At 39.5% G+C, this 20,934-nt stretch overlaps 1 protein-coding gene across 1 annotated transcript; it reads right to left on the minus strand.

Annotated features, from left to right (window-relative positions):
- Positions 1 to 1,751: 1,751 nt before the first annotated feature.
- LOC121868225 (lambda-crystallin homolog) lies at positions 1,752 to 20,202 on the minus strand. The gene is made up of 7 exons (XM_042368535.1): positions 20,080 to 20,202; positions 15,524 to 15,605; positions 10,865 to 10,970; positions 10,391 to 10,473; positions 4,598 to 4,723; positions 3,586 to 3,646; positions 1,752 to 1,759 (listed from the first exon to the last, which is right to left on the minus strand). The coding sequence occupies exons 1-7, from the start codon at positions 20,112 to 20,114 to the stop codon at positions 1,752 to 1,754; spliced, it is 501 nt and encodes a 166-aa protein (XP_042224469.1). The 5' UTR covers positions 20,115 to 20,202.
- Between the last annotated feature and the right edge of the window lie 732 nt (positions 20,203 to 20,934).

Here is a 20,934-nt window from a genome sequence, read left to right on the forward strand (position 1 = left end):
TGCATGTAAAATGTATGAAAAGCAATGAAGAAATTTATGTAAATCTACCCAAAAATACAGTAGAAATAGTTTTTATAAATGTACTGCTGTGGAGCTAAAAATTAATGTCATACATTTTTTATATCTGAGCAAAATATATGACGCTTATATTCAAATTAATCTCTGTCTTGGTATGATTTCCGCAATGCAATTATATTATCCTAACTTTAGTCTTTGAGATATTATATAAAATAAACAAAGAAATCACCAATCTTTTATCTTGAACACGAGGGTGGTGGAAGACGGGGGGGAGGGGGGGGGTCTGGTGTTTGTTTATCTATTTGAGATAAGATTTGACAGTTGGCGCGAAGGCCTGCTCGCCTGTTTATTTATCATTACTTAAGAGTGACTGCTCTTCTCATAATTTTCCCACCCATGACCTGGGTGAATATAAATCTACATTGGAGGATTTTGTAAGATAGTAATTTATTTGAATGTTTTTCTTTTTCAATTTGGGCTGTTTATACCTTGATAGAGCAAAGGGATCCTATGTTGTCACTTGGTACCCTGCATCATAACACCAGAAGCAACTGGTAGGTGTCACAAGTAACAGCAGCACAGTCATCCCTTGGTTATTTTCCACTGGGGACCCCACTAAATGGTGCCACAGAACCCAGGGATTTATTCTACCTGGTTCGATGCTACTCCAAGACCCAAACTCCTAAGTTTCTATTTATTTAAATTATTTAGACCTACTCAAATATATATATATAATGTTATAGTAAATATCATAAACACATACAGTAGGCATGGCTAGGGTTTATTACAAAGTGATGAAAAGGGTACTTTAATACTGTATCCACAAAACATGGAAGCTATAAGTTTTTTATTTAATCCACCAGCATGACTCTTGTTTTCTCTCACATTAGGGACACCTGAGTCCTCTGTTTTCTCTTAATCTTAGAGGCACCAGAAACTTTTACTATTTTTAGTAATGCCACACAGAATTTGAAATTGCAACCTCTAATTGCAAATTGTTGGGGGCAAGAGATATGTCTGATTACAGCAATGTGTTATTGTCAATTCTGTAGGTGAAAGATTTTATCCTCAATAGATGTAGGTTAACATTTCACCTATATGCAAATGCTTAAAAGCCTAAGTATGAATTTTCCTTTAACACATAATATCTGACCAGTATGGGGAGGATCATCATGTCTCCATCAGGGGGTCGGTGGGTGGTGGTCAGCAGGTGTTACTTTTGGGGGCACGGACGTATATGCGATCAGACGTTGTTCGGTCGGACGTTAACGGCATGACTGTATATTGTTTCTTTGGCACCAGACAGCATAAAAAGGAAAATCTTATAAGTTAAGCAAATTCGTGAGAGACTGCTGAGTATATCATGAAGCAGCATCATGAGGTATTGAGGACTCCGAATACAATGGAGTATCAATCCTTCCCCAGTTTTGTAATGCCTGGGTCATGGGGCACAAAATTTCCAAGAGAGAGAGAGAGAGAGGAGAGAATGATGCAAGTTAAGTTTACACAAAGAAATGACAAAGTGCTGAAGAAAACCACTCTTTGATGTGCCTAAAATACAGCGTTTTAGTCAAACATCCGAGTGTAATTTAAACAAAGGATAAAACCCCAATGATGATATAACAAACAGTGTGAGAAAATCATATAAGATAAATAAGAAAAAAATATTCTAATATAAAGGAGAGATAATCAACAAAGCAGCACAAGAGAAATATGACAAAATAATCTGCGGCTCAAAACCCTGGAAATCGTAATATTTTTCACTATACCGTGAGCATTGAGAGCGGCAGTTTCAAAGGGTCCTATCCAGGCATAGCGAAACCCGAGTCCATCCTTCATTATGGTGTCCACGTCCTCGGCGCTCAGAATGCCCTCACTCACCATGTGGATGCACTCATTCAGGATGGCATATCTGGCAACAGATCCAGTGTGTTATATCAGGGCTTTGTTTATGCTAGGTTAGGTTACTTCATGTTAGAATGGGTTGGGTAAAGTTAGGTTGTTTTTTTAAACATTGTCACCATATTGTTATACAGTACAGTACAATATATCCAATGTAATCAGTACTGTTTATTTTGTACTGCTGTGTAAATTTTTATCTTGGTAATTTACTAATAACGATGTAAAAAAAGAATCATTAATAGCACCTGTATACTGTATACATTCCCACCAGGGTGTATGAGTCTACTGACCTTAAGAATAATTACAGTACCTGTATTATAAAAATGGGGACTTTTGTCCTACTTTGTACTTTAACTGGGGAGTTTTGTCCAGGGGTGCTTAGTCCGGCACTCCTGTAAAATATCCGTGAAAATGTTTCATTTCATGTTGTTTATGTTGTGTATAGGTTAGGCTAGGTCATGTTATTCAGCTGAGAACTGCAAAAATCTCATACAACTTCACACTGCCTGATTTGACACAGTGACTAACAAACACATAACCAACACTATCATATTGTTCTCCTGAACTTATAGACTTACTAAATGAAACTTTACTAAGACACTCCTACTGCCTCATTAACTTCATTAAGACTCCTACTGCCTCATTAACTTCACTAAGACTCCTACTGCCTCATTAACTTCACTAAGACTCCTACTGCCTCATTAACTTCACTGAGACTCCTACTGCCTCATTAACTTCACTAAGACACTCCTAGTGCCTCATTAACTTCACTAAGACTCCTACTGCCTCATTAACTTCACTAAGACTCCTACTGCCTCATTAACTTCATTAAGACTCCTACTGCCTCATTCTTCACTAAGACTCCTACTGCCTCATTAACTTCATTAAGACTCCTACTGCCTCATTAACTTCACTAAGACTCCTACTGCCTCATTAACTTCACTGAGACTCCTACTGCCTCATTAACTTCACTAAGACACTCCTACTGCCTCATTAACTTCACTAAGACTCCCTGCTGCCTCATGCTTCACTAAGAACCTCCCTACTGCCTCATTAACTTCACTAGGACTCCTACTGCCTCATTAACTTCACTAAGACACTCCCTACTGCCTCATTAACTTCACTGAGACTCCCTACTGCCTCATTAACTTCACTAAGACACTCCTACTGCCTCATTAACTTCACTAAGACTCCTACTGCCTCATTAACTTCACTAAGACACTCCTACTGCCTCATTAACTTCACTAAGACACTCCCTACTGCCTCATTAACTTCACTAGACACTCCTACTGCCTCATTAACTTCACTAAGACACTCCTACTGCCTCATTAACTTCACTAAGACACTCCTACTGCCTCATTAACTTCACTAAGACACTCCTACTGCCTCATTAACTTCACTAAGACACTCCTACTGCCTCATTAACTTCACTAAGACTCCTACTGCCTCATTAACTTCACTAAGACACTCCCTACTGCCTCATTAACTTCACTAGAGACTCCTACTGCCTCATTAACTTCACTAAGACACTCCTACTGCCTCATTCTTCACTAGACTCCCTGCTGCTCATTCTTCACTAAGACTCCTACTGCCTCATGCTTCATAGGCCTCTCGTGTTCAGCTATGCTCAGTGACAGGGATAAGTAATCAATATATAATATATACATCCGGAGGTCCATGGAGCAGGGACCACTTCTACCATAGGCACATAGTATGGAGGGTTCACCTGAAAGACAGATAGATAAGATAATTATGAGGTTAAATTGTCAATCAAGTTTACAACTGATTCGGCATGTATATAGACAATGCAGGTATACAGTTCAGCAAGTATATAAACAATGCATGTATACAGTTCAGCAAGTATATAAACAATGCAGGTATACAGTTCAGCAAGTATATAGACAATGCAGGTATACCATATACACATCGTATTGTATACTGTATAGTAAGTGGAATCATTAAGCTAACTTTCATATCGATCTACACCCTTCACTCCTCCCACTGTTGTAGAATAGGATGACCTATGTAAAATCATACTCCATGTGACCTCCAGTGTCAACACTCCCACTCACTTGTTGTCATTATGTTAGGCTGAGTGATGTTCAATCAGGACAGGCTAGGTTTTGTTAGGTTATATCAGGTTAAGTTAGTCTAAGCTGCTGTGGTGTAAAGGTCAGCATGCTCACCTCTAGCGAGAGGACCTGGGTTCGATCCCCGGGCAGAGTGAAACTGTGGGCAAGCTTCTTTATGCCATTTGCCTATGTCTACCCAGCAGTAATTGGGGACCTTGATGTTAATCGATTTGCGAATCATGTTCCGGGGTAATGGTTAACCAGTGCAGTTGACGAGTTGTCCGGTCTTCTCGGACTGTTCCTTGACACTGAGTCATGCACCTCGTTAATTTAGGGTGTGGTTGTTGTGATAACTATAGCTTCTATACCTTAAACAAATTCACACCTAGGTGGCCCTTGGGCCGGCCATCCTCGATTTTGAGGGGCTTCTATTATTATTATTATTATTATTATTATTATTATTATTATTATTATTATTATTTAGGTTAGGTGTAAATCATACAGAGTTCAAGTTTTCAACAGTTAATAGTAAAAAAAAAAAATAATAATTTTATAAGCTTTTAATTTTATACTGTTAACCAAACAAGTGTCACTCCAGTACATACAGGATGAGATACAATGAAGTTTGTCTTGTTTGTCAAGTCTGATGACAACTTTGACGGCACAATGCAGGACGTAGAGGATGAGATGATGGTGTTGGAGTCTACCAGTTCATCAATTTGGTGGAACACCTGGAACACAAAAAATTATTAAACTATTTAGTTCATTTCCACTTCCTAAGAGAAAATTATTGTCAACTGCCTGTACTGTATGGGCAATATCAACACAAGACTGAAAAAAGTGAAAAGTAAATTTAGTATTGTATACTGTAAAGGTTAAAATTCCTGATATTCACAGGAAAGGAATTCAAAGATAAATTTTATCTAATGTCAAAAATAACAATTACTCCTGGAAATAAACCCAAATAAAAAATCTGGAGCAGTAAGAGGATTACCATGTTATATACTTTATGAGCAATAAGGAGGCAAGATTGTGGTTTTGCATTCAAAAATTGTTTTTGTGGTATTTATGTAAGTAATAAACAAATGACACGCATTTTCTATACCGAAACGTTTCCAGTTAATGTAGTCTCCATGTATAATTAGAAAATTATGGGGGCCCCATGTGCATTCAGCTGACTACATTAAAGGTAAGTGCTCAGTCACACTGTTACCATTCCTTATTATTTATTACTTTCACTGTACTGTATCCATTCCTCATTATTCATTACTTTTACTGTACTGTATTTCATTGTAGATTATTTGTTTAAAAAAATTATCTTATGGACTTACTGACCTAATGGGACTTACGACCTGGATTTGGGTCCCTAACCCCGTCGTAAGTCGGGGTCTATCTGTATTCATAATAAAATTGATAAATTATTGTGAGTGAGTGTTTTATTTATGAGGCACAAGGTCATCGGTACAGTGTGAGCGGAACTGCTATTTCACCACTACCGGTACACATTGTATTACCGCGTTTAATTTAAAGTTCTGGTGAAACTGTCTGACTTTTACACCCTGAAGAGAGCCAGAATATGTACCCCATCACTCTCTGTTACTTCGGCCACTCCCAAACAGCATCTAACTCTTGCTCCAGATGATGACTTATACTTAGCCATGCCCTCATTTATCTCACTGACAGTACTGAATTTCAAAACACTATCACAATGCTTCTTGATATCATAAATTGTTGTTTCCTTCACCATGCAGTTGAGTTAGTGTGCAGAAATACTTTTGTTTAGTTTTGTAATATTTCAGCTTTTTGAATACTAATAGGAAAGAATCTCTCAGTTAAATGTTTTTATATATATACAGCACAGCATACCGTATATCTCGGCTTATAAGACGAAATTTGAACATTAAAAAAATCTGCCCAAAGTTATGGGGTCGTCTTAAGTAACAAATATAAAATTCTTACATCTTAAATATTGTGTCAAGAGTGGTGATGGAAACATCGTAAGCCACTCACAAAGTCCTACCAGTAATTATTTTATACTGAAACTTACGTTTGGCAAGCTGGATTCAAATTAAGATTACCGGTATATTAAAATAATAAAAATGTATTATAAACCTGTCTAACATACCCTGTAATAAACACAGCTGCTATCATCACACACCCCTCCCCACGCCCCCCCCCCATTTGCCAGTGAGGAGACAAGAAAGGAAAAGTGACCGCGAGATTGGGCTATTTTTAGCCGTTGAGGTGATCAGTAATGCATACCGGGCATCGGTATATTTACTGATAATAATATTTATCTCCTATAAATAATTGATTTAAAATTTATTTTTTTACAAAGAATATTCAGTAAATGACTGAGTTAATTCTTGAAACTATCGACAGTTAATTAGAGACGCTTAAGTGACGTCACTAGTGTTTACACTACACCAGCGGGTAACATTTGATGCCATTACTTGAAATGAATTGGCCTTATTTTAAGTAACTACCGTAACTATAAATAAATAAAAAAATAAAAAAAAAAGATCAAAAGTGAGAAATAATATACTGTATGTATGTTGTGTTGTCAAAGTAAGAGGAACAATTGAAACTGCAACTGTGTGTAAATGAGGCAGAAAGTATGTGTGTGTGCGTGTGTATATATATATATATATATATATATATATATATATATATATATATATATATATATATATATATATATATATATATATATATATATATATATATATATATATATATATGTATGTATGTATGTATGTGTGTATGTATGTAAGAGTGTGTATGTATGTAAGAGTGTGTGTGTGTGTGTGTGTGTGTGTGTGTGTGTGTAATAATACTGTAATAATAATAATAATTGACGGTTTATTGAAAAAGTTCTGCAGCCCGAAGGCTGAAAATATACATTGGACATAAATGACTTATTACATACATTAGTGGTTTAACAAAAGCCTTCATTAGAGAAAGGTAAAGGAACATACAGTGAACATACAAATTATTGTAGGTGTTGAACAGCAAACACGTAGTGTAGTAACTCCCTCCCAGATGGTGTTAGGAGGGACCTCACGTGGTGTAGTAATTCTCTCACAGATGGTGTTATGAGGGGCCTCACGTGGTGTAGTAATTCCCTCACAGATGGTGTTATGAGGGGCCTCACGTGGTGTAGTAATTCCCTCACAGATGGTGTCATGAGGGGCCTCACGTGGTGTAGTAATTCCCTCACAGATGGTGTTATGAGGGGCCTCACGTGGTGTAGTAATTCCCTCACAGAAGGTGTTTTGAGGGGCCTCACGTGGTGTAGTAATTCCCTCACAGATGGTGTTATGAGGGGCCTCACGTGGTGTAGTAACTCCTTCACATATGGTGTTATGAGGGGCCTCACGTGGTGTAGTAATTCCCTCACAGATGGTGTTATATGAGTGAGGTGTGGTTCCAGGCCTTCCCATCGTAGACGCATTAACACATCGCTGGTTGTTGGGTCTCACGGGCCGTTATCACTGGGTACCTGGGACCTCACTGTGTGAAGGTTATCTTGGGTACTACTGTTGAGTTGTTCTCACTGACTTAAGCACTGTTCACCACTGTTCACCTCTGTTTAACACTGGTTCCATTCCTTTCCTAAATGAAATAGTAACTTCTGGCGAGAACATGTTGATATTCCGGTGGGGAGGAGGGTTCAGGGGAGGGAGTTGGTATGGGCCAACATAACAGTTGACCTGGCTGCTCCGAGAGGAGCGCCAGGTACGTCTTGACCCTTCAGTGGTCAAGGATGTGTGTGTGTGTGTGTACCGTATATATAAATATGTTTGTGTAATAAATGTATGTAGTAAGTACGTAATATTTTTTCACTCAAATCCTAATGAAACACTACTGGAAAACATTCCTTTGTCGCAAAACAATTTTATAAATTAAAGAAAATAATTACAGTGTGTTTAATATATTACTGTACAGTATATTATAAATAAATAAATAAACAAATAATTTGGTAAATCTATTTCAAGTAAATGGAAAATAAGCAAACAAATGTTATTTACCAAGACGCTTCCCTCTGGCTCAGGGTGAGATGTAGGGGTAGATAACAAGGCTATTTATGGCCCGTCTTTGTGTCTGAAGTGGCCAGTACCCTAATGCACCATGAATAATTCATTGAACATTCATTTTTTGTACATAGTATATTCAGTATGTGTATATATATATATATATATATATATATATATATATATATATATATATATATATATATATATATATATATATATATATATATATATATATATATATATATATATATATATATATATATATATGATTATATATATTATATGATATATATATATATATGTTTGTGTAATAAATGTATGTAGTAAGTACATACCGGTAACCTTTTTCACTCAAATCCTAATGAAACACCACAGTTAGAATACGGTGGTTGCTGTTGAACCACCTGTTGTATAAATAGTCGGAACACAGTCACACCACCGAGACGAGGGAACACTCCCACCACCGATCGTCTCGTGCGAAGCAAGCGTATAAATGAAAGAAAATACTTGCAGTGTGTTTAATATGTTACAGTATATTATAAATAAATAAATAAACAAATAAATCGGTAAATCCATTTCAAGTAAATGGAAAAATTTTACTCGACACCGACATTAGTTCCAGTTACTGGTAAATAGCAGACGCTTCAGTGACGTCACTAGTGTTTACACTACACCAGCGGGTAATATTTGATGACATTACTTGAAGTGAATTGGCCTTATTTTAAAAAACCAAGGATGGTTGGTAAAGGACTACTGAGTCAGTGGGTAAGTGTCACATTTAGGGTACTGGTCTTATACAGCAAATAGAGCTCAAAAGCTACTTTTTAAATGGAAATTTGGGGGGCCGTCTTATGCACCCCGACGCCTTATAGGCCGCGATATATGGTAGTCTGCATTTACGCGGTCAATTGAACCCGTGGAGGTCCGCGTAAAACGAGAAACGCGTAAACGAAATAACAGAACATATGGGATTAATTGAAATAAGAGACTGGGCCGACCCCCAAACTCCACTTTTTCCGGCACAATACGTACCTTGTAGTCAAAATAACATCATAATTTTATGGTGATATGCACACAATTAATAATTAAGAGAAATATCAATAATATTAGGGTTTTTTAACACTTACGTTAGTAGAAAAGATGGGTCGGCACACGTGGATGGCAGCTGGTTCCGAGGCAGAGGGCAGATTAGTTGCCCTCCGGTGAATGACTTTCACTACTCGCAGAGGTTTGCAGGGCCTCCCTGACAAACCCCTCAAACTCCATATCCTCACTGTCACTATTACCGACTTGGACTGGCTGTGGTTGTGGCGGGCTGCGGGTGAAGAAGTCTTTACTACTACTGTACGTTGACAACTAGCATTGATGTTGTCGAGATAGATCTGGATATACGGCTCCATAACGTTCGTCAGATGGTTATTAGACACTTCATACTGATGCTTGTCTGGGTCGTTGTCAAGGATGAGCCTAATTTTCTCCCCCAACTCGATGATTTCCTTCACATAATCATGGCTTGGTCCAGGTAATTCAAGGTTTTTCTCGGGTGGTGGGGGTCCAGCGGAAGCCATTGTGAGGGTAATAGCAGGCACAAGAGAGAACTGTATACGCAGACTGAGAACAACGAGACTGGCCCGGCTAAGTCAGCGACTTCTGGTGGCAGGGCACGTCATGTTACATTAGACCAATCACAGCTAGCGGCGGAGGGAATGTGTGGGTGGTAAGGATGCGTGGCCCAATCACAGTCCAGTACGTCATATGACGTCAGCGATAACGTAAGAGCGACCTAATGCGCACTCCTCACCGCGCCGCTTCCGCGTATGGTCAAGAATGGACCGCATGAGTAAAAAATGGCGCGTTGCGTCTGGACCTCGCCGCGTAAATGACCAAACGCGTAAACAAAAACCGCGTAAATCCAGACTATGCCGTATACTGTATATATATATATCAGCCACTGTTCGGATAGAATTTGTAAATAAAAATAAAAAAATCTCAGAGTAACAACCAGGGCAAGCAATATGATACACTAGGTCACAAGACAATGACTACCTGGGTGGAGCAGCACAGAACGGATGATCTCCCATAATCCTAATCAAGTCTTGGCGAGCAATTTCATTCTTAAGTAGCGAGAATTCCTGAATTTTCGGAGCATTGATAGTAAAATATTTAAATATAGTACAAAGCTATGCTAATGGACACACAGATGAACAGACCAATAGAGTCTTACTATAGCCTCACACACAGGGGGGTTAACAACTCCTTAGCTACCTCAAATATCCATATGATTATATTCTACATAACTGTGAGTATCTTTTAATATATAATCTGCTTTCAGTGATGACAGCTTGTATCATTTTTATTTACCTTCTTCTTCAGTTCCAGGTCCTCAAACACAGCTTCCTGTATGAATACAGCTCCTGACACACACTCCTTCAAACTGGTAGCACCTGAAGAATGAATAATACTAAGTCTCTCATGCATAAATTAGGGAAAATATTACACAAGATACCTTAGAAATCTTGGGTATACAAAGTGAGGATAATTTTAACAAGGAATGCACAGTAAAAGCAAATATTTTTCACTCTGATTAATAAAGCAGATTTTCTTAGGTACTTACTGTGCAGTACTCCAGTTCCCTCCTATGCTAATACTGGAAGATGAGGGTTATAACAGGGAATAGATGTGCATAACAGAGAACAAAACGACAGCCGGACTGGCTAGTAAGCTGATGGATGTGGTGAAAATTATAAAACAAAATGTGTTAAAAATCTAACAGTGGATATCAGGTACATATTCTCAGAAGTGAGTGTTACACAGATGAACAAAGCCAAAGCTAACCTTTGATGCACTTGTGTTGTTCCTCCACTGATAATTTGCCCCGCAGTAGTCCTGACTTGTGTAGGTTCTTCAGCTGGTGCAGAATGTCGTCCAGTGCTGCCGACACCTGAGAGGAGAGGCTGACTGTACTGTACAGCACCACAAAACTCTCACTTTTAAGCTTGCCAGTCATTTTAAAGTGAATTACAAAGGAAAATTTTGTCAGTACACAGCGTAATCACTGATGCTGGTACTCGAAAATACGTAATTTGACAAAATTTTGGTACGACTGGGCAGGTCGTAAGTGTGGGTGGTCGTAAGTCGAGTAGGTCATAAGTCGGGGAGCTGTATTTTCACTAAGTGCCATATTTGTCAGGCCTCACACTGTGGTTGGGCAACAATAAGTAAAAACACAATTTGATATTATATTCTATATACAGTACTATACCACTTACAGAGAAGGTTCATGTTCCATATCTAGAAAAATTACACAGCTTTGGCAGCCAAATAAATTATAGAACTTAAATTTCTAGGTCACACAAATTTTGCTAAAACTGGCAAAACATGAGATGGATCCAGACAACTACCAGTAACTATTGCAGCACTAACAGTCACTGTGTTGATGCAAATACTCAATATACAAACTTGTACAGTACTTAGTAATACGAACACAATTTTACACCATTTACTGCTACAATAGCTATACTGTACAGTACTGTATATTTATGGCAGACAATTTGATATTATACAAATAAACTCCAGAAATTACCTTGAATTTACTTCAAATAATATCCTTTTATCCTTTATACTTTACCCAATGTATACTTAATTCATATCAAAGACAATCAAACTTTAGCAATGAAGACTATTGTTATTGATCCACACCACCTTGCACCAAATGGGATAGAACTTGCAACAGTAAAAATAAAAAAACAAAATATTGTAGTGAAAACCAACGATGCGGTATTTTCTAGACTTGCTATCCATGATGAGTAAACACACACACATTTACCGGTAAAGTGGACAGAACTTTCAATAGGGAGGATTAAAAAACAACCAATTCAGGCACAGCTCTTTAGATGGTGTGGCCTGGCACTGGTGGAGAGTCAAGATATGCTCAGTGGCAAGATGGAAACTGATAATGACGGCTGAAACATTTCAAGACAATTAGAAATATAATGTACAGTCAACCCTCGCTTTATGCGGTTCCACTTTACGCGTTTCCACGTTTACGCGGTACCCTGCCGAACACGGAATGCTCACTTTCCGCGGTGTGTGTACCTCTTTACGCGGAGAGCGGCTGGATGTCCTCTCGCGCCGCGCCATTTTTTTATCCAAACCTCCCGCCATCTCTCCTGCCCTCTCCCGCCATCCGCCATGTTGTGTAAGCGGCGCGAGTAGGTTGCGCAGTGTATGTCTTTGTTGCGTTATCGGTGACGTCATATGACGTATGTAAGGGCGGAAACGATCTTCTGGCTCGTTACCGCTGCTAACTCTCTCGTTTGCTGGTGCAGACGACACTTGGGGTGGTTGGACAGAGGTGAGAATGGCAGCGACTATCTGGGTCACCGGCAGATTCAACCCAGCCGCCATACAGTCACTATCTAGCTACCCCGCTGTTCGTCAAATTCTGGCTGTGATCTCATCATAGGTCCTGGATTCGTGGGCTGTGTCCCCAGACCTTCACCTATCGACTGTCAATTCTTTGGTCATCTACCACTACCATACCACAACCGTCAGTTCATCTCATTCCATCTGTGCCCCGGTGTTCTCCTGCCATTTCACGACGTCGCTCGAGTGTGGAGTTGAATGGACGCTTCCCTACCTTGAGTGTGCATCACCGTGTTCCAGAACCTTCCCCCAGGGCCACTGCCGTAGGAAATATCCGCTCATTGTTTGATTCTATCAGTTGTCGACTCCCATTAATTGTTTGATTCTATTAATTGCTGACTACCTTTAATTGTTTGCTCCCTTTAATTGTTTGCTTCCATTAATTGTTTGACTCCATTAACTGTTGACTAGACTTAATTGTTTGACTCCCGTAATTATTTGATGTTTGTCGAGTGGTGTCAGAGTTTTGTGTTATATTTTTTTAGTAAAGAGATGTCAATCTCAAACGGTTGTTTGTTATTCCTCCGAAAACCATGGTCCTTGACTTTCCTTTATTAAGATCCTGATTAGCCTGGTAAGGGATTTCTATCCCCAAAGTCCCACGCCTTTACAACATAGCGGACTGTGATTGGGCAAAGCATCCTTACCTCCCTCCCCGCTAGCTGTGATTGGTTTAATGTACTATGACGTGCCCCGCCGCGGGAGCGTTCAAGCCCCTTGACTTACCCGCGTCAGTTACACCCCTCCTGGCTACACCGTGTATATCGGTATCCATTGTTCCATAAGAATGGCTTACACCGGACCACCACCACAAAGAAACCTTGCATTACCTGGACCCAGCCGCCCTAAGCCAAAATAGACACGACGTTCCTTAAGCTACGAAATAAAATATAAGATCATACAAAAGTTGGAGAAAGGAACAAGACAGGTTGATCTCGCGTGCCAGCATTGTGTTAACGAATCAACTATCAGGACATTTAAGAAGGATGCAGCCAAGATAAAGGAGCACATGAACATCACAAAGTCTACAGGTGCTTCTATGATCAAGTATTTCCACAACCAGGTGCTTATCAAGACGGAAAAATTACTTGTGAGCTACTTGGTGCGTCAGGCGCGACGGAACATGGCGGTGGACACACGCTCAGTTAAGGAGTACGCACGTGAACTGTATGCTGCGGTGTCACGAAAGATGGGAATTACAGAGCCCAAACCCTTTAATGCTTCCTCTGGGTGGTTACAGAGGTTTAAGAAGAGGAACAAGATCACCAATATCAACATTAGTGGTGAAGAAGCTAGTGCTGACCGTGTTGCGGCTAGGGAATTTCCTCCGTTTTTACATGAGATTATGGAGGAAGGACAGTACACCGACGACCAGGTGTTTTACATGGACGAATCTGGTCTTTTTTAGAAAAAGCTACCTTCCAAGACCTTCCTTGTGAAGAATGCCAGCAAGTGTCGGTGCCGGAAGTTGCAGGAGCGCACCACCGTCCTGTTTACCACCAATGCCTCCGGTACCTGTAAGCTCAAGTTATCGGTGATCCACACAGCACGCAAGCCGCACGCCTACAAGAGCATGGACATGACCAAGCTAAATGTCCACTGGCTGACCGCACGTAAGGCGTGGATGTTCTCTACTCTGTCCCTCTCCTGGTTTGATGACTGTTTCATTCCCGATGTGAAGAAATTCTGTGAGCAACAGAATGTGCCACTCAAGATTTTGTTGCTGCTTGACAACGCACCAGGACACTTGCCCCTACTGTTAGATCGTCACCCCAACGTAAAAGTGGTCTTCCTTCCTCCCAACACTACGTCTATAATACAGCCCATGGACCAAGAATTGATCTGTAATGTAAAAGCTGCATTCTCTGCTAAAAAATTCAAGCTCCTGAATGACTACACCAACACCAAGGAAGAGTTGCGTTACCTGAGTGACACCAACACCGATAGCAAGAGCGAAGACGACGAGGATCAACAGTTGGCAAAGCAAGAAGTACTTTTGAAACAATTCTGGAGAACATTCAACATCAAGAAAGCTGTGGACTTCTTGGTGGAGGCATGGGATCAGCTGTCTGTAGCAACTGTTCGCCACGCATGGAGACATGTGTTGCAAGGTATTCCGGGTGTTAGGCAGAGTAAATCTGTGACTGGTGAGGTTCAGACTGTTGCAGTAGCAGTGGACCTTGCTAGAGAAGCTGCGCAGAGTGTTACAGCTGCAGGCTTCTCCGAGACCACCAACGACGACATCCTGGAGGTGATAAGGGATCCTGATGTGACTACCGAAGAGATGGTAGATGATGATGACGTCAGTGAAGAGGCAGGTGGTGCGTCATCCCAAGAAGAACGCCACTTATCCCATAGTAATGTAAGGGGTGCCATCGAGTGTATTGAGAAAGTCAAGCTCCTCCTTTCCGACGACCCTGACGCTAACAGGTATGAAATCTTCACTACCCAGCTGTTGCAGACTATGGAGCCCTACATCAAGGTTTATCACGACAACATAAACACCAGCCGTCAGCAAAGCATAACAGAGCTCTTCACCCGCAACCCACCACAGCCAGCCCAAGCCAGTGATAGGGGCAGAGACAGTGATGATGACTTTGAGGGATTTGTCAGGGAGGCACTAGTAAGTGTGGATGACACCGATGAAGACTCACCTGAGGGCCAGTAGCCTGCCCTCTGCCTCGGAACCAGCCTCCATTCCCCTACGCCGACCCATCTCTTCTACTAACGTAAGTGTTAACCCCAACCTTGTTTTTTTCTAACCTAACCTTCAGTTTATTATTCTCTTATTGATTGTTCCCTTCTATATTATGTGTGTGTTAATACCATCATAAAGTTAAGATGTTATTTTTAGTAAAACGTACGTATTGTGTCGGGAAAAAGTGGAGTTTGGGGAGTCGGCCCGGTCTCTATTTCAATTAATCCCATATGTTATGTTGTTCACTTTACGCGGGCCGCCGTGGGTTCAATTAACCGCGTAAAGTGAGGGTTCACTGTATAGAAAAACATGTAACAGCGAGGCACAAAATGAAGCACATTTTAACCACAGTACTTTTTTCAGCCACATACCTGTTCTGCTTTGATGTCATAAATGCAGACCTCATATCCAACACCGGCAAAGAGCATGGCCCAGCTGCGACCAATGAAGCCACTATGGAAGACATTAGGAATATGTACAGTAATTATAAAACAATTCAGGTACAAATTAAAAGAAAGGCATGGATTCAAATCTCTATGACAGATATGTTCACATGAGTTGGATGTTTTCCAGTGTGTGTGTGTGTGTGTGTGTGTGACCCTACCAGACATTACATCTTAAATTCTCTCGGTACTGTACTGTACAGTACAGTACTACGGTTTCCTCCTGTACCAGAGCACTGGACTGACCAACTGAATGGCTAGTAAGCTGATAAATAAAATAAATAAAAAAAGTGTGTTTGCTCGTCTAGCCATCCTCCATGACGTGGGAACAAAAGCCTGACAATGAAACATAAGTACTGTACCAGTACAGTACATAGGATATAAAGCAAGAAGATTTTCTCAATGCTACTATCTACAACAGCTATACTGTAGTGTGTAGTCTACAACATATTTACCCTATAGACTGCAGTCTACAATTTGCTCAATACTGTACTACTTTAGAATGTGTACTGTACTACCAAAATTTTCTTGTGACCAGGTTAGGTTAGGTTAGGTTGGGTTGGGCTAGACTAAAGATATCTATGTAGACGGTACGCTATAGTAGCACCTGTTTCTTAATGTCAGGTTCTCAAGTTTTTATCTTATCAAGTACAATAGACTCCTTAAACCAGGTCTCTATCTCTCAAGTGTGGACTCTTGTCTCTAAATAATGTAACCAACATCACATGAGAACTTTGAATTGTAAGAATGAGTACAGTATTATATACTGTACGTATTCTCCAAAGATGATCTATAATTAACCAATGATTGTTCACCAAACAAAGCCGGAGAAAGAGGAGAAGAACGTATCAACAAATATGCGCTACCACTTGAAGCATTATTTGATGCTTGTTTCCTTAGCTGGACTTTCACCAAATGATCTAAAAATGAGCTGTACAGGGAATATGGGATTCCTTGTAAAGCAGCAGCAAAACATTTGTCCACTTCTGAATTGCTTCATAGTCCAGCACAAACTTAGTTAATAACTGACACATCATAATTGCAGACCAAACATCTGCTGCCAATTTCCTAATTTTAAATTCTTCAAGCAGCAGTGCAGGGGCAACTGGTTTCAAATTTTTTTCATAACTTATATCAACATATTTTGAAGCCGACAAATACTGGGAAAGTTCATATAAGGAACTCCAGACAATGGGGCAGTAGGAAGTCTACAAAAAAAACTCTATCTACTCAATCTGATTTCAGTGGATTCCAGGATCAGGACGATGAGGCTGGTTCTAATCATAGTATTCAGTCGCTTGAGCAGGAAGAACCTGTTGAGACTGTATGTTAATTCCTAGCCAATTCGCCAGGCCAACATACAGGCAATTAAAACATCTAATAATTACTTAATAAGTAATATTAGGAGGACACGTCGCTACCTGACATTTAATTGCAATTCTCAAACCCCCTCCTTCACCCCCCACTATATGTATCATGATCCTCATCTCTTGCCTCAGAGCGAGCAGTAAATAAAAGTTAATTCTCAAGGGGTGGAGATGGGTGGGTTATGGACGTCGCATTCCGAGCTATATCACAAAAACTGGTTTTTAGAAAAAAAAACGGCTTTTTGTTCAAACTCTGAATGCGACGTCAGCAAGAATACCCGAGAAGGAGGTGGAGAGGGAGGCGACTTTGCATACAAGGCTCCGCTGACTGAGGTCCAGATTATATTATAAACCGTTTGGAATATTTCCAAAATTAGGAATATTTACCGGAAGGTAAAACGTTAATTTACACAAAAAGGATACTCACTTTATTCTGATGAGGAAGAAGGTCCTGGTAGTGGAGATTGACTAAGTGGGGGAGGGGAACCCAGCACCACCACATTTGAAGCATCTCTCAGAGATAGATGAAGATAGCTGTCTTTGAAAGTTTTTGAAGATCTCCAAAAGCCCATTTCCTTGATCTGACTGAGACTCATATGCCACAGAAAGGCCACAGACCCTGCATATTTCCTAGTGTCATGTGCCAAAAATTTCTTGCCAGGGTCTGCTTGATTCACCAATTGATATAAGGATTTTGTCAATTGACTAGGAGATAATTTCTTACCATCCCTTGATGAGAAAACAGAAATGGACTTCTTCCATATGGGCTTACAAGACAATCAAAGGGGGTCTCACATGGACTTGGTTGAGGCGCCCTCCCCTAGCATTTCCAAAAAAGGGTAAAAAACCAACCCCATTACTTGCAAAATTTGTAAGTCAACTACTAAATAGAGGTGTCATAGAACTGTTACAGTCAGAGAAATGTTTCATGTCTCGCCTATTCCCAGTCCCCATGGAAGGCAGTGACAAATGAAGGTGGATTTTGGATCTTTCAATCCTAAACAAATTTATTACCAAAAGAAGTTTCAAGATGCTCACTTACGACCATCTGAGGCATCTACTTCCGCCCAATGCTTGGATCTCAAAAGTGGATCTCGAAGATGCCTATTATCACGTTCCTGTTGCTCCCAGGTACAGAAAATTTCTGGTGTTCAAAGTAGGGGAATTAAGTTATCAATTCACAGTGATGCCATTCGGTCTGACAATTGCACCAAGAGTCTTTACAAAACTGGCAAACATTCCCAGAAAGATCCTTGCAAAGGAGGGCATAAGAACCTTTGCTTATCTAGACGATTGGCTGATAATGGGAAACTCTTTCGAAGATTGTCAAAGGGCGACCCAACGCACACTAGTACTATTTCAAAACCATGGTTTAAAGATAAACCAGGTCAAATCAAATTTAATACCATGTCAAAAGTTGGATTGGTAAGGTCTCCAGTGGGATACAAATCAGCAGTCAGTCAGTTTACCAGGAACAAAAGTAACAGATTTGATAAACAAAGTAGAAGCCTTTTGTGTAAAGCACGAAGTTTCTTGGCACGATTGCAAAAAACTTCTGGGTCTGTTGAATTTTGCCACAATAGTGGTTCCATTCAGTACTGTATTCTCACAGCTACAATTTAAGAAAGCAATATCACTATCTAAATACTATATAGTGTGTGTGTAAACCAGCTCTGTCTGTGTAGATTATATACCTGCATTGTCTTTGTATGTTGTATGCTGGCACTCTATTAATATGGTGTCCATTACCGGCGGACAAAGCGAGAATTATATTGACTGTGACACTGGCGGCATTTGGCATTTATTTCACCTTGAGTTGATCATTGTGTAGCTATAAACATACCTAACTATATTTCTGTTGTGCATGGAAACTACTAACAAAAATAGAGGTAAAAAATCGTTTTACATCAAACATAGAATTTCATACAGTATTTCTATTTATCTGGGGAGAAAGCCGCTTTCCCTGTCTCGGTAACAGTAAGTTTGCCCACGGCAGGTTTAGCTAGGTTAGGTCAGTTTAAGGTTAGGTTAAGGTTCGATTACGTTATGTTAGGAGAGCAGAGGATAGGTTAACTGAAATCAAACCTTTAAATAAACACTTTTTAACACATTTTCTGGTCACTTTAGGACAGTAGCCAGGTTCCGGTTAGGTTAGGGTAGCACCATAAACGAAGGTCAGATTCGTTCGAATCACAGGAAACACATATTCCTTATGGAAAAATCAAAACCTGGCTACTATCATTAATTGATCAATTTGCCATAACTACATGTGTATCCACTTTAAAACAATGTGAAATTCCGGCATTTTTAAATTCTTTTCTATGAAAAATCAGCGGCTGTGAATTCGTAAATTACCCCAAAAATACTGTATTCTGTTATGTTTCCGGCGCAAAGTTAATTTTTTTTTAGTATTTTAACCGGTAAGACCTCCCCAATTACCAACAATATTGGTTGTTCAAAAAGGGCAGCAGAGGGAAAATATGAGGTAAAATAATAAAAGGAACACCAAACAAACCACTGAAAACCTTAACTAACCTGTAAAGAGGTTAAAAATACAGTAATGTCTGAGAACACCACTACCACCAGAAGGAGTTGTTCGATTTTGTTAATTTTTTCCCACATGTTCTTATCATTAAAAGAGGCGACATTTACTAGAACCTATAATAAAACCTGACCAAACCAACCAAAGAACCTACCTAACTTCATGGACGGTCCCCACGTCATATTATTAAGTACTTAGCCAATAAGCGCAAACGCCAGGTAAAATAACATTAGGTACTAGGAACTTAGCCAGTCACAGCAAAATATCCACTGCAAAGTTTAATCGCCAAAACACTTAAAAACGTAAATACATTACATATACAAGTGAAGACGAGACATATACAGTATAATGTATTAATATTATCACTCCAATAGATACAACATTCTTATGCTAAATCAACTTACTGGGTCTTGCCATTGCTAAATATACTAACTACATTGCCAATATACATAATGAATCAATGAAGACTCTTGTGATGGTGAAAGTGAATACATATTTAACTACGGTCCTTGACAAATTGACAGGCAGAATTTAAAGTTTAATCCAAATGTAAATATATACATTAACTTCCTTACCTGCCCACAATCCCAATTTTCTCGTTCCTAGGCATGTTGAAGGGAAGTAAATGAGGGCAGGTATACAGGGGACGCCAGACTGTAGTGTTATCCACCCACAGTTACCAAGTCGCTAATAATAAACATTTAATGTACGCCAAGACATATTCAACATATGTAAATTTCATATATAATTCTTATATGAATATTTTAAAGGCGTTGGAGTTTTTATATATTACTTTCATTTTGTTTTGGTGGAGATTTATATATATATTTACGACCTTTATTGATAGCGTTGAGGCAATAATGTTTTGCAGCTGACATTTTACTCGTGTTCTAACAGTGACTTTGGCTTCTACTTTAAAATAAAAAAAAATTCTATGTTTAACTTTCTTTTTCCCTGTAAGCATTCTTGGTAATACTAATTTTAGTCTCAAATGGGAACAATTGCTCAGTTTGTTTATGGATATATCCAAGATGGCTAAATTGATTACAGTACATCTATCTACATTCGTCTCTCTGTATATAGCATACATATACTGTACAGTATAGGTGCGTGTCATTAACTTAACTTGAAATAGAACCATTTGAAGATCGGAAGGTAATATGACCATAGACAGCAACTGGGGAACCTACACAAGCATCTTGAAGCTTCTTGATCAGTTTGCAACATTATTGCTTATAACCAACTTCTGGATTATGTACTGTACTTGAAAATGATCTCACTCCTACTGCAGTTCATTTAATAAGAGCGCCTGAGACTGAACACTATTTGAGCCAGTTTTTTGCAGCCGTGGTTTGCTTTGTATAGTTAGTGGAATCACCTAAAGATTAGCCCCCAGTTTTATTTCACCTGATGATGAAGCTCCCTAAAGC

The sequence above is a fragment of the Homarus americanus genome, unplaced genomic scaffold, assembly GCF_018991925.1.
Source record: "Homarus americanus isolate GMGI-L3 unplaced genomic scaffold, GMGI_Hamer_2.0 scaffold19318, whole genome shotgun sequence".
NCBI lineage: Eukaryota > Metazoa > Arthropoda > Malacostraca > Decapoda > Nephropidae > Homarus > Homarus americanus.